The sequence below is a fragment of the Serinus canaria genome, chromosome 3, assembly GCF_022539315.1.
Source record: "Serinus canaria isolate serCan28SL12 chromosome 3, serCan2020, whole genome shotgun sequence".
NCBI lineage: Eukaryota > Metazoa > Chordata > Aves > Passeriformes > Fringillidae > Serinus > Serinus canaria.
In genome coordinates this window covers 67,421,994-67,434,775 of record NC_066316.1, presented here as the reverse complement: position 1 = coordinate 67,434,775, position 12,782 = coordinate 67,421,994, and the positions used below count along the sequence as shown (strand labels likewise).

General features: G+C 40.4%; 1 protein-coding gene across 3 annotated transcripts in view; it reads right to left on the bottom strand.

Moving 5' to 3' along the window:
- The window catches only part of FYN (FYN proto-oncogene, Src family tyrosine kinase), a 137,884-nt gene that overhangs the window by 21,448 nt on the left and 103,654 nt on the right, over positions 1-12,782 (bottom strand). For 2 of the 3 annotated variants that reach the window (XM_050972274.1, XM_050972275.1), the window contains 5 exons: positions 12,573-12,676; positions 8,185-8,334; positions 6,269-6,433; positions 1,908-2,087; positions 54-130 (listed from right to left, as the gene is read on the bottom strand). In XM_050972274.1, the coding sequence (XP_050828231.1) occupies positions 54-130; positions 1,908-2,087; positions 6,269-6,433; positions 8,185-8,334; positions 12,573-12,676 (676 nt within the window). Of the gene's footprint in view, positions 1-53; positions 131-1,907; positions 2,088-5,640; positions 5,797-6,268; positions 6,434-8,184; positions 8,335-12,572; positions 12,677-12,782 lie in introns of all 3 variants that reach the window. The other variant, XM_050972276.1, reaches the window with a different exon arrangement.

Sequence of the window (12,782 nt, the reverse complement as noted above, 5' to 3'; positions counted from 1 at the left end):
CACATGGGCTATAAAACATCTACACCTCAGTGCTCAGTACTCTGGAGACAAACCTGGGCTGCCATGTCCACCAAGTTCGGTAGCTTCAGAGCTCTCCCTTCTCCATCCTTTAAGAAATCTAGCAAACTCCCTGTGAATGCAGAGTTGACACAATAGAGAGATGTTAGGAAGACAACTCATCAGAACGGAGGTGCAGCAATATGTGCACTATTAAAGACAGCAATGTTTCAAGTTCAAGGGACAGTTTCAAAAAACCCCATGGTATCTCCCAATTCTCCTATTGTACTCGCTTCACTCTTTAAGTTGGCTTGCAGAAGAACGTGCAACTAGTACATCAAGAGTTGTGGGGAAAGGAAACAGGATTGTTTTAAATTTCCCTGACCATTACTGAGAAAGTTGATCTTTCCCAACTTTTCCAGTGCTCTTTAAAACTACATACCTGCTGCTCTCTAAAGGCCTCAGCTAACTGCAAAGCAGCAGCTCAGTTCCAATCCACACAAGTTATGGAAGAAGTCAGATCCTAGCTCAACCTGCTCCAAAAGAAAGGTCAGCCCAGAGCCTGGTGAGCCCAGGGGGGGATAGCATTGGCAAAGGCTATTTTTCCTTAGAAATGAGTGTTGCTTCTCCTCTAGGTAACCCAGAACTAAATACAGCATGAATCATTTTAGAAGACAAAGGAGAGATGAAATGAAAGCAACTTTAGCAAAAGTTATAAGAAAGTCACTTTCCTGTGCAAGGGAAAACAAGAAAGTACCCTGTTGCCTTAAAAAAAAGAACCTAGTCTGTATAGCTTCTGTCCTAATCTTGTATCTGAACAGAGAAATGTAGCAGTCTCCTTTAAATAAGGTTAGAGAATTGGTTTAAAAAATAAAGGAAAAAGACAGATGATTAAGCGTTTCTCCCTTGATAAATTGTCAGCCTCAAGCTCAGATCCAAAGATGTAAAATGTTACAGTACAAACCAGTAAAGTAAGCCAAAATAAACCCATACTTCAGAAGGATTTTGAAAAGTCTTTATTTTTAAAGGGAAGAAGCATATGCTTGTCACTGAGACATATGATTAAAGTGTGAGTTAGTCAGGGCTTGGATGCCTCTGAGGAGGGAGGTGGGCAAGCACCTGCCAGGAAAATAAAAGTCAACTCCAAATAGACTGAAAGAATGCACTTAAAATTTCAGAGTGTATCCTCCAATGTACAATGAAACTTCCTTGTGAGAACTTATGTTTCCTATTTGGTTCATTTGCTTTTCCAAAACAAGCAGATTTTTTGCTCTGCTCTCAGCACCCTGCCGGAGGTCTGATGGAGCAAAAAGTTTTCTTTTTCTCATTTTACTACACTGTTACCAGCTAAGTAGCTTAAGGAAGAGACAAGAGGGAAGGGGAAATTGAGGGAAAAAGAGGAGAGAAAGAAATAATATATACAAATCATGTATTAAGATGGTAATGGGTGGACTGAAAGTGAAGTGTGATCTGAGAATGAGGTGCAGTGACAAGATTCAGGATTGGCTAAACAAGGAAACAGAAATCCTAGGCCAACAAGTAAACACTGAAAGAAGATGTCCTAGGAACTCTCTGATGCCAGGAAAAGCTAGGATCTTGGGAAGCAGCATATGGTATCATCAAACCTAGAAAATGCAAATCACTTGCCAGGGAAGTTTGTATGCTGATGCAGTTGGAATGACTTAGCCTGCACCAACTTCTCTTTCCCCCAGCTAGTACAGATATTTTTTGTGCATCAGGTTTTGGGCCCAGTTCATAGTGGAATTCATAATTCTTCTGAAGCCAGAGGTGACTCTAGTTTCCTGTTCCCTCTCTCCTTCCTTGCATGCACCCCGCTGCACCTCCCTCTGTATCCCCAAGGAGAAACAATAAAGAAAAAATATTATCAAGCACAGCAGCTCTGGCTTCACCTTTACTCATGTACTCTGTGACAATATAGATAGGCTCTTCAGATACCACAGCATAAAGTTGGACCAATTTGTCATGTTTTAGCTTCTTCATGATTTGGGCTTCCTCTAAGAAGGATTCTGGAGACATGGTGCCAGGCTTCAGGGTCTTGATAGCCACTTTAGTATTTCCATTCCACGTACCTACAAGCACAGACACTTAGTTAGATTAAATATCTTCTGCTCCTTTTTCTGCCTGATGCCCAATGTAAGCAAGGAAAAAAATAGCAAGGACATTTAATATAAGATTTTTTTTTAAAAGAGTTTGGTTTTCAATGTTACCTTATCATTATATTCCTCCCACACCTCCTTCATATTTTAGTCTTTTTCTGTTACACTGAAAAATAATACTCCCATTGGCACTGGGGCACAATTGCTGTTGTCCTACTCAGACAGTGTTTCCAGTGATCTCCACAGAAACCTGCTCTGAGTAAGAAACTTGGGACTGCTGAAACCCATCTTCATGTATTCCCTTGCTAACAAGTAATTGCTCCAGACAACAACCCATCTCCAGTCACAGATTTGGACAACAAAACTGGTTAAACCAGAATTTCTCATTTGCAACACATTTTAACATTTTGGTTTTGTTCTGAGTCAGATTTAAACAAACAAACAAAAAACTTCCTGAGAAACAAATCCTGAATTGATTTCATTTTAGAAACACAGGTGTGTTTCCAAACTGAAATGTGTCTTTTTCCTTCCCCTCCTTATCCCCAGGAGCTGCTGAGAGAAAATGAGGTGTTCCTGACCACTTCAGTTTGGTCTTTACTAGTGGTCTGCACTGAAATAGACAAGTTGCATAATTTTTCAGCCATCAGCTACCAAGCTTTCTGGAACATCCAAAAGCATGCACAAGAACCTGGAGAGAACCGGGAAGGCTGACTCAGGGCATCGTGTAAGAGTTGGGGCTTCACTGGGGTATTAGAAAGGGGGAGGAGGGCTGGAAAGACAGAAAACCCAGAAGACCAATTTTTGTAAACAGTGGGGATTTTTTTTTTTTTTTTTTTTTTTGGGTGGGGGGAAAGAAAAGGAAGGAAGATTAAAATGAGCAGAAATACCCCTTTCCTACTGCCCTTGCCCTTTGCCCAGACTAGCCAGAGCCCTCTCCAGAGTCAGGGCTGTCACGGCTCTGAATGTGACCTGTAGATAGGGAGCTGCTGTGTGATAAGGCAGAACAACACTAAATGACTTCAGGAATTAATCACATTAAAAACTACTCCTCTGCACTTGAGCATGAGGACAGCAGAAAGCCCACAAAGTACACAAAGGCTGTGTCATGAAAAAAGGTAACATGTAAAATAACCCTGCTTGTTAAAAGTACGCGAAAAATAACAGGGCTCAGCTGCTTCATGGGAACTGCTTAGGCCAAAATAACTTTATCATGAGCTTTTGCAACCTGCCAGAATATAAATGATCCATAAAATGGGTCTTCTTTTGTGCAAATGCTCAAGTCCCAGGTCTACCTTGCCTGGCTGAGGATAGCAGAAGAGCAGTGGAGGAGCTGCTGCTTTTGAAGGGCAATCCCAAATGTCTGGGGGGGTTTGAGGCACATATTAGTCACAAGAGTGCAGGGCAAGTTGGTTTTTATTATGCCTTCACTTCATTTCCTTCTGCCAGTTCAGTGCCAGCTATCACTGAACTGACAGTGCACTGTACTGTCAGTGGAGTGATGCCTTGAGTTACGACGTCTGCTACCCCAGCATGTTTCAGAGGGACTCCTGAAGCCCTAATTTCTCTCAGTCCTTCAAACCAGAGCTGAAGCAGGACTTTGCTCTAGTGGCACTCCTGTGTAAGCTGGGAAGGATGTGGTTTTGCCTCTAATTTCAAGCAGGTTGGCCAAAATCTTTTCTGATGGGTGACAGGGAGCATGTTTTGTCTGGAGTTCCTGAGGCTCCAGACTGCAGTGTGCCATCAGTCATGGCCACTTTGCAGAGGTACCACCAATTATATATGAACCAGGAATAAAATCAGAGTTTCATGGGCACCAGACTGGCATTCATAAAATAGGATCTCACCTCGTGTGTTAACAGGATTAATTGTGTACTATCTATCTGTTTAAATAAAAATCTCAGGACTTGTTCTATTACCATGAAGTGTTTTCAGCAAATCTGTTTTTAAATACTTTTATGAATTTCTCCAGTTTAAAAAATGAAAATAAAAATGCTAACTTATCGTCTCAGCCCTGATTCCAATTTAAATTCTTAAATTTTCTTTTTCTGTTTTGGTATATTTTTCTAATAGAAAAGTAGCATAGATTTCCCTCTGAATTCTTCCCATATGTAGTTAGTTACTACTTAATGTGTTTTTTATTAATTTTTACTGTGTTAATCTACTCCAATTTGGTAATGCTTCAGGGCTGTTAACATATTTTTTTACTATACATTAAGAAACACAATTTCATAACTGTAATAATATTTTTTGCATTTCTGACAGCTACTTGGTACTGGAACTTGGCACTCTTATTTCCCATAGCTGTTTTTTTTTTTTTTCTTTTTTACATTTCCTCCTTTAACTTGTCATATCAGCTTAAGGTCTATGGCACACAGAGCTGACCACTAAGCACTAACATCAACTGGAAACTTGTGTGTGCATTAAAGATGGAGAACAAGAAGGAGAAACTGCAAATATCTGGAAATGACAATAGAAATGTGTGCAGCTTTCTTTGCAAGAGGTCAACTGCAATTCTGTGAGATTCTATCAATTTCTGTATTTCTAGTCTATAAATCCTGTTAATCTCACAGACTTGCTGCTGGGCTCCCTGCTGCAGCACCCACTGGTTGTTTTGGCTGTACATATTTTTGTGTCACTGCAACAAAAGGAGTGGTCAAACTGCTCCCTCAAATTTTTGTGAGGGAACAACATATAGTGATTCTTTATTTGAATTGGTAATTTTTGAGTCTATACAGAACAGAATTTGGCCAGAAATTGCACCACATCTCATGAAATGGCCACTATATTGTGTTTCAATGCTATGGCCATACTAAGATTTATGTATATTGTAAATTGCTGTTGTTTTATACTCATTAAAAGAATGAGGCCCATGATGAGTAAGTTAAGCTGGCAAGTGTGTAGAAAAACAATGTCAGTGGATTTGGAAAAGGCCAGTATTTCTGGACTTCAAAGTGGGGGTTCAGCTGGGCCCGGCAAGTTTTGCCTATGTTGTCCCTGGTCTCTATATTGAATTACTGGGTTCTGCTGCAGACACAAATTACAAACAGACTTGAAGAAGTGGATGCACGGGAAAGCTAGCTTTACAATGTCAGCTTGCTGATATTTGCCATTATTTTTAAGCTGGGAGAGTGGATGGAATAATTTTCCATCAGTCTGATGTGGGTCTGGTTCCATCAGTGCCACAATACACAAGGAAAGAAAAATGTCTACTTACCAGATTAATTTCTGGTTAGCCATTCTGCCTTACAGGTTTAGCATCATTCCTATTTTAGTACCTAGCAATTGTGTAGTCACCCAGATAAACCCAAGGCAATTAATGAATTTTAATGCCCTAACCTCTCATACCACTGTGTGCAAATGAAAGGAAGCTTCCCCATGGATTACTGTATTTACGTTTGACTGTTTCGGGCAATATAAACCAACACTATTCTGATCTTTTAGCCTTAAGATGTATACTTGAAATGTCTATTTCTGCCAAGAGGGCCTTAAAAGATCCATCCAAAGCAAAATATATTCTCTGCCTTACCACGCCACACTTCAGCGAAACACCCCTGACCAAGCTTCTGTTCCAGAAATAATGAATCACGTGCAACTTCCCATGCATCTTTAGCCAATCCAACAGTTTGTGGGGTATTATTCGTAGCAATCACAGTTAAGTTAAAACACAAACCATCAGCTTTCTCTATAGGAGAGGAAATTAATAAAAAAAACACACTTATAATCCAAAATTATGCATGCATTGAGAAAGATGGAAGGTGAGGGTCTCTCAGTGCTGCAATAAAGTTCATTTGCAAACACTGGTTTTTGGGTGCTGAAGGTAAGGGCTTCTCTTGTTAGCTTGCAGAAAAAGCCTCTGTGGTATAGCTGAGAGATTACTATGCGAGCCTTGATTTATTATTAAGACAGTGGTAATTTGTCAAAATTGAGACCTTCCAAGGAAACATGGATTTTCAGTTTTCTTTTGCCATCAATTATAGTGAAAGTTGAAGATTAAAGAATTTCAAAGTCAAAGACATGATTCCAAAGACATTTTTCCTAACAGTTTGAGCTTTACTAATTTTTCCTCTTGTGGGTCACAGTGTCCTGGATTTTCACCTTCCATCTTGTAATCCCCACACAGTGAGCTATTTTAGAGTAATTATTTTGCTCCATACCCATCCATACTTCCCCAAACTGCCCATTTCCCAGTCTCTTGATCAACTGTAGGGATTCTCGTGGAATTTCCCAGACATCTTTGGTTTTGACAGACAGATCAGTAAGCCTTGGCATTCCTTTATGACAGGGGACTACTAAGCGGCAGCAAAGACCTGCAGCTCTCTCTGATGGAGCCAGAAGTGAAGCCAACAGCAAAGGAGAGGAAAGAAAAAAAAGTGTGACATGAAACAAATACAGTAAGCATAAAAACAATGCTACTCACAACAGCTGTTAGTTGCATACCACAAAGCATCCTGGAAGATTAGGAACTGAACATTGAAACATATTCATTTGAGACAGAACAGGAAATATTTTAGCCTCTGCACAGCCTGAAATGGAAGGTGACCGCCATTGGTTTCTCTTGCAGACTCAAGATTTCCCTCCTCCCACAATGCTGCATTAAGATAACCCCTTGAGTGACTGGTTTACTATAGTACAGTATAGCTTTTTAAAAATAATCTGTCAATTACAAGCTGAATTGTTTCTGAACTGAGTAACACAGAGAAAATTAATTACTTATTTTTCTGAAAAAAATTGCAGCCGTGAAAATTTGGTGGGCTTTTTGTAGCCTGGGAAAAGGCATTTTCCATATTCTGCTCTGTGAAAAGGTGTCTTTGTAGGTGTCATACAAGTCTAACATTCTTTCTAGAGCAAACCTTCATTAGCATATGTCTCCAGAGCTACCCTGCCTGGATCCTACTGATTGTGCCTCCGTGTTGCACAGAAATGGCTGCTTCCAGATCTATTTGTTTCTTCATCTTTGCATGGAAAATATGCCACCCAACATATACTAACTGGTACAGTGAGGTTGTTAATTATCTTTCTTATATGTGAGATTTGATACCTCATTTAGCTTGAAGTAGAGTCACCAGAAACAACTAGAAATTCTCCCTGGCAGCACACACCCATCAGGAATTGGGTGGAGAAGACAGCCAGATGTCTAGTATGAATAGCATAAGAATGCAGCAGACAGAATACAAAGAATACAGAAAAAATGCCCCGCAGAGAAGCTGATTTCCCAAGTAAAAATTATGAAATTTTTTGAGCAGCAAGCATTTGGGGTAATCTGTTAATAATATGAAAAGCTAAAGTAAAAGGAAAAAAACCCCAAAGAGCAAATAATTCAAATTATAAATTTCTGCTTAAAAAACTGACCATGCTGAGAAGCATGACAACCTTCTGTGTAAGAACCAGTCATCCTATGCAGAGGTTTGGGGGGCTTTGAGGTTGCATTTGTTGTACACCAATTGCCAGTGACAACAGGATTCACTTTTGGGTGGAATAGTGCCTGCCACACTTTATTCACAGGAATAATAAAAAAGTTTGGTGGGTGGACACAAATAGTGTGCATAAAGAAACATGCATATTGCCTTATTTATTTTACATACTTTAAATGTTAATACTTTCCACACAGACCAAAAATCCAGTGGGAAAATATATTTAATGTATCTAATACATGCAGACCTTTTGGCCATTGTTTTAGGTGACTGAATTCCACAGTGCAATTCCTATTTGCTTCATTAGCAATAGTGTGCTGCAAAATGGCACATATTAGCACTTGCTTATTCACAGGGAATTCATGATTGGAGAGGTGCAAGTCAAATTTGGTAATTCTGTTTGCTTAGAAAAGGGAGAGCTGACAAAACCTTTAGCACAGTGAAGTGCTAGGTTTTAAAAGCTCTGCTGCTGTATCCTGTGAACAGCACTCAAAGACATTTATAACTCTAATGGGAAAGGGATAACAGAAGATGCATTACAACAAGCTAGAGTCATAGATCAAATGACTCTTTAGGGCATCTTACACATACATCAGCTCAGCAGCAAACACTTTTGTTTTAAAATACTTCAGAGTGCCATGTATTATCTGAAAAATTACCTGAGTAATGCTGAACCAGCTGCTGAAGAGTTTCAAATTGTGCCCGAGTTGTGATATAATATCCACCATTGTCAAGTTTACGAATCTTATAATGTTTGACATGATCTCCTTTCATATCATCCCAGTCTCGAATAGACAGGGAATAGGCACCTGTTCCAAGCAAAGGAGAAATAAAAAATTGTAATTAGCTTTTAGTCACAAAGATTTTGGTTTTCTGGTCAGTTGCTACAAAGTGAAAGAGAAATTGCTTCCAAAAAGCTCACTGTATCCTGAAAAAGAACAAATTAATCTAGCACAATGAGGTAAGTGTCAGAGAAATCCTGGGATGTTCACACCATGTCTCTTTCGCAATGTTCTAGAAAGATACGGGGACTTCTGTGCAAATGAAAACTCACATTTTAACATTTACTGCTCCAGGCTGTTAAATTGACTTTTCCTATTCTAAGCGTCAGGTTACACTGCAAATACTGTCCTTAATGTAAATGCCAGTGGGTGGTAAATATCAAGATTTTCACAGGAAGCTCTGGAGATAATGACTTTATATGTGGGTAGCGTTGTTACCTGGATGGATCCCAAACTTCTTTATAAACAACCAAATAAACATATTTTGTACACCACAGTCTTTGGAAGATAATACTACACCACGACTGAGCACCAGGAGATCTGCAAGAACTTCACATTTCACTCCCAAATCCATGTGGGGCTTTAGAGCTTACTAGTGGGATTCAGATGCCCTAGCACAGGGATTAAGTGCCATGTGAGATGCCTCAGGACACGCCGCTTGGCAGATTTCCCACAGGCTGTCACATTTTTCCAGCCATGTGGGAAATCCTGCAGGCAATTGAAGTGGCTCTGGATGCTCAGGGCCATGTAAAGGAACCTCGGTTGATGGGCTGGATTTAGTTTCTGGTTCAGTGGTGGCAGTCTGCAGGTGGGCTGGGGGCTTGATTTCTATGCCCATGCATAAGCCCCTGGTGCTATGAGGGCTGCTGAATGCCAGCCCAGTTCCCATGAGTGTTATGGCACTGTGTAACGCCAGCATGGGCACTCTGTGCTTGCAGGCACGGGCAGCTGAACAGAGCCTCAGCTTCCTGCTGACTGCAGAAACAGCTCAGCCACCTCTGTGGGGACCTGCACGTTCAGGTGTCTCACTCTGGAGGACAGTCCTGTTTTACAGCCAGTGACACACGTGTTGGTTCTCTACAGTGTCAAAAGCAAAACCACTTTTTTACAGAGTAGCGCAGCATCTGAGCAAAAACATGGCCCTTTTCAAAGGCAGCAAAGAAAACAAGTTCTCTCCCATGGCTCAGACAAATATTGTGTTTACTCAAGGGAATTTAGGCATTAAAAGGAGAGGAGGAAACTGTCAGCTGCTCCTTCTGGAGCCTCTGCTGCTTTCACTGGTAACCGTGTCAGCTAAGGGCAGAACAGGAAAACCACCAGCAAACAGTTTTGTATGACATGAAAGGTTGTCCCAGTGTAAGATGTCTTTCTTGGATGTATCCTCAGGAAGAAGCCTCCTTGACCACATTAACCAACAACAGGTTACACTGGTGGGTGGCTCATCCCCGAGGGAGATGCAGTGAGCAAAACCTCTCCACCCTGACTCCAAGGACTTCTCAAATTCCCTGTTGTTTGTCCCCTATATAGGAGGAAAAGAGTCAGCACTTAAAACAGATGATTCTGGTTTATTTGAATGGGAGGCACCCTTAAAGGAGTGTCAGGGGTTGTTTCATGTCTTTTTTTTTTTTTTTTAAATTTTATTTTAGTTTCATGTATTTATTTTGGTGGGGCTGGAGCTAGATGATCTTAAATGTCCCTTCCAACTCCAGCCTTGCTGTGATTCTGATTTCTAAGTGTAGACAAATACTGTTTGTTTAGGACAGTTTTCTGAAGAGGCTCTCCCCAAGTCAGTACATTTGTCTCAACTAGGAGTTGAAGCTTTCTGGTGATTTGCAAGCACATCTTGTGCATGCTTTGCACCACCACTCTGGGCTGCACATTGTCAGCCTCCTCTCAGAATTTTCCAGGCAGTCTTCTCCACCTCCGCATTTTTGAGTTTTGATCCACTGGCAGCAGCTGTATTTTCTTTAGTCACGCTCCCTGCCTATCTGCTCACTCTTTTAGATTCTTTAGGGAAATGTAAACAATCTATGCTTCCAGGTCTGCAATCAGAGCTGTGTGGGTGGCCCTCAGTGGACCCCTGCTGACCTCAGATCAAGTTGCAGGACTGGAGCTTTAGCTCTAACCTGGACATAAACAAGAACCAAGATGTATTTCATTATTCATTTATTTAGGCTGTTGGTTATCTGTGCTATTCATTATTCTCTGATGATAAATTTAAGTACAAGAGATAGAAATAATAAAAATTTGGGATAGAAATACGACATTACAATATATCATGCTAATGATTTTTTTAAAAAAGCCAAACAACTGAAACCAGACAGTCTTGAAAAATGGAGATTGAAACCAGGTGAAGAATTATACAGACAAGAGCTAATGAAGCACCTGGGTAGTCAGGCATTGAAAAAATGAAAAGCCAGCTCCATATGATTTATTTTGAAAGTAAGAAAAGGCAACCATGATCAAGGGAAGTTAAATTCATGCTGAAATCATCCATGATGATACTTCTAACAGGATCCTGATTAATTTTATTATTGTTATTATTTAAAGCAGAAGGGAAAATTCTAGGTCATAAAACAATTCCTGCCTTAAGCCCACAATGGCTAGTTGGGATAGGGCATTTTGAGAAGACTTATGGCAGAGCACACCACTTGAGCCCACCCAATTGATTTTTTTCTCTCTGTTTTCTTTTAACAAGCTCTCTGTTTTCTTGTAACTACATAACTTGAACACCACAAGAATGAGGAGGGAAATTTTTAGAAGGCATTTTTTACAATAAAACATACATGTCTCTTTTTTTCCCTATAGCTTTGATGCAAACTCTGCTTGAAGATGTAGAGAGCCTTAAGTTTGAATGCAGAGAAATTAAGCTTGCTGCTGGAAGTCCATCCATGATGGATTTCTACATTTTTCCAATGCATTTGTGCCTCACAAGAAATTAGAAAAACCTCTGACTTAGCTAAGTAAACAGGGCAGCAAACCATATCCCCCATCACTGTAAAAAAACGGGGGAAGCCAGACTAAACTGATAATGTGGTTTAGAGAAACAGTGTTGTGTTGTTTTTAGGATACTTGGCTGCATATATGAGTGAGTTTATAAACTTGGCACAGAGTGGGATGAAGTCCTGCTCCTCACATACATCAGAGCAACTGCTGGTGAAAAAAAAAAACAGGTGGAGGCTATTTGCAGAAAAAGAGCAAGTTTGAGCCTGTCTTGCTCCTGGTGAGAATGCCTCAGTGCTATGGGAAGCAGGGTGAAACTGGGGGGTGACAAGAGTCTGCCTGGAACAGCAGCAAGTCTGTTCAGATTTTGCATCAAAAACAGTTTTCAGAGTTAGAGGCAGCAAAGGAAGAATCCAGTGACTTCAGGAGGCAATGATGCAAAGCTTACAATTTTAGATGATTGAATGCAGCATCTGAAGATAGGTCAGGGAGAGAGGAGTGCAAATACTGCTTCTCTTCTTTAAACTCCTTCACTAGCCGTGACATTTTGCATGCTAAGCCTAGCTGATAGTGTGCTCTGATCAAAGCACTGACAAGTCAGTGCTTTAATTATATGAACCATCATTAGACTACAGAACTTGTATGGAATTAATTCTAGTGACTTATGCCTCCCACAGCTTTTGTTTTGGATTGTTGGTTAATTGAGAAATGGCCAGGTTTGTTTTAAGTTAGTTGCAAGTTTTCTGCTCAATAGATGTATGAATTAGAAAGATCTTTTCATACATGTGAAGCTTTTGAAGAAGATGTTGACAGGCCTTGTGAGCAAAACGTAAAAGCAAAAATAGCACCCGCCAAGAAAACTGGAACTCCTCCAATATTTTTAAAGGGAAGGAGGAGAATACACCCTTCCACTTGACTTCAGCAGAATGGATACAGTTGAATACTTTATGAATATATTAATTAGAAGTATATTCAAGTCTTTTCCCTGTTAATATGTGAATTTAAAACTGCTGCATATTTTTTTCTCCTTTTTTTTGTTCCTCCCAAGGCTCCAGCATTTCAAAGGATCACACCATGTGGCTTGCACTGCAGATCCCATGGGATGAGTGTGAGTTGTACTTTGGTTGTTCTCTACTTTGAACACTCACCCTAAGACCTAGGATACCCAGACATCCAATTCCCTAACACAAATACATGCAAAAATGATACTTAATCTCTGCCTTCATACCACTGAAAAAGATTGTGCTGAGTGTGTATTTCACGCACTCAGCACAATTTTTCCCGTATTATCTTCTCATTCCCAGTCAGAATGCCCATCCTACCTTTGGTAGTTTCACTTTCCCGGATCAAGAAGGTACCTCTGGGGTTTCCAAATGACAGCAGCTGCCTCTCGGCATCCTTTCGGCCAAGCTTGCCAAAGTACCACCTTAGGGAAATACCAGAAATAGGGAGACAAAATAGTGTCACAAAGCCCAAACACAGAGAGGATTTTGTGTGGAAACTGTGCTTACTCGGATACAGCTGACCATTTT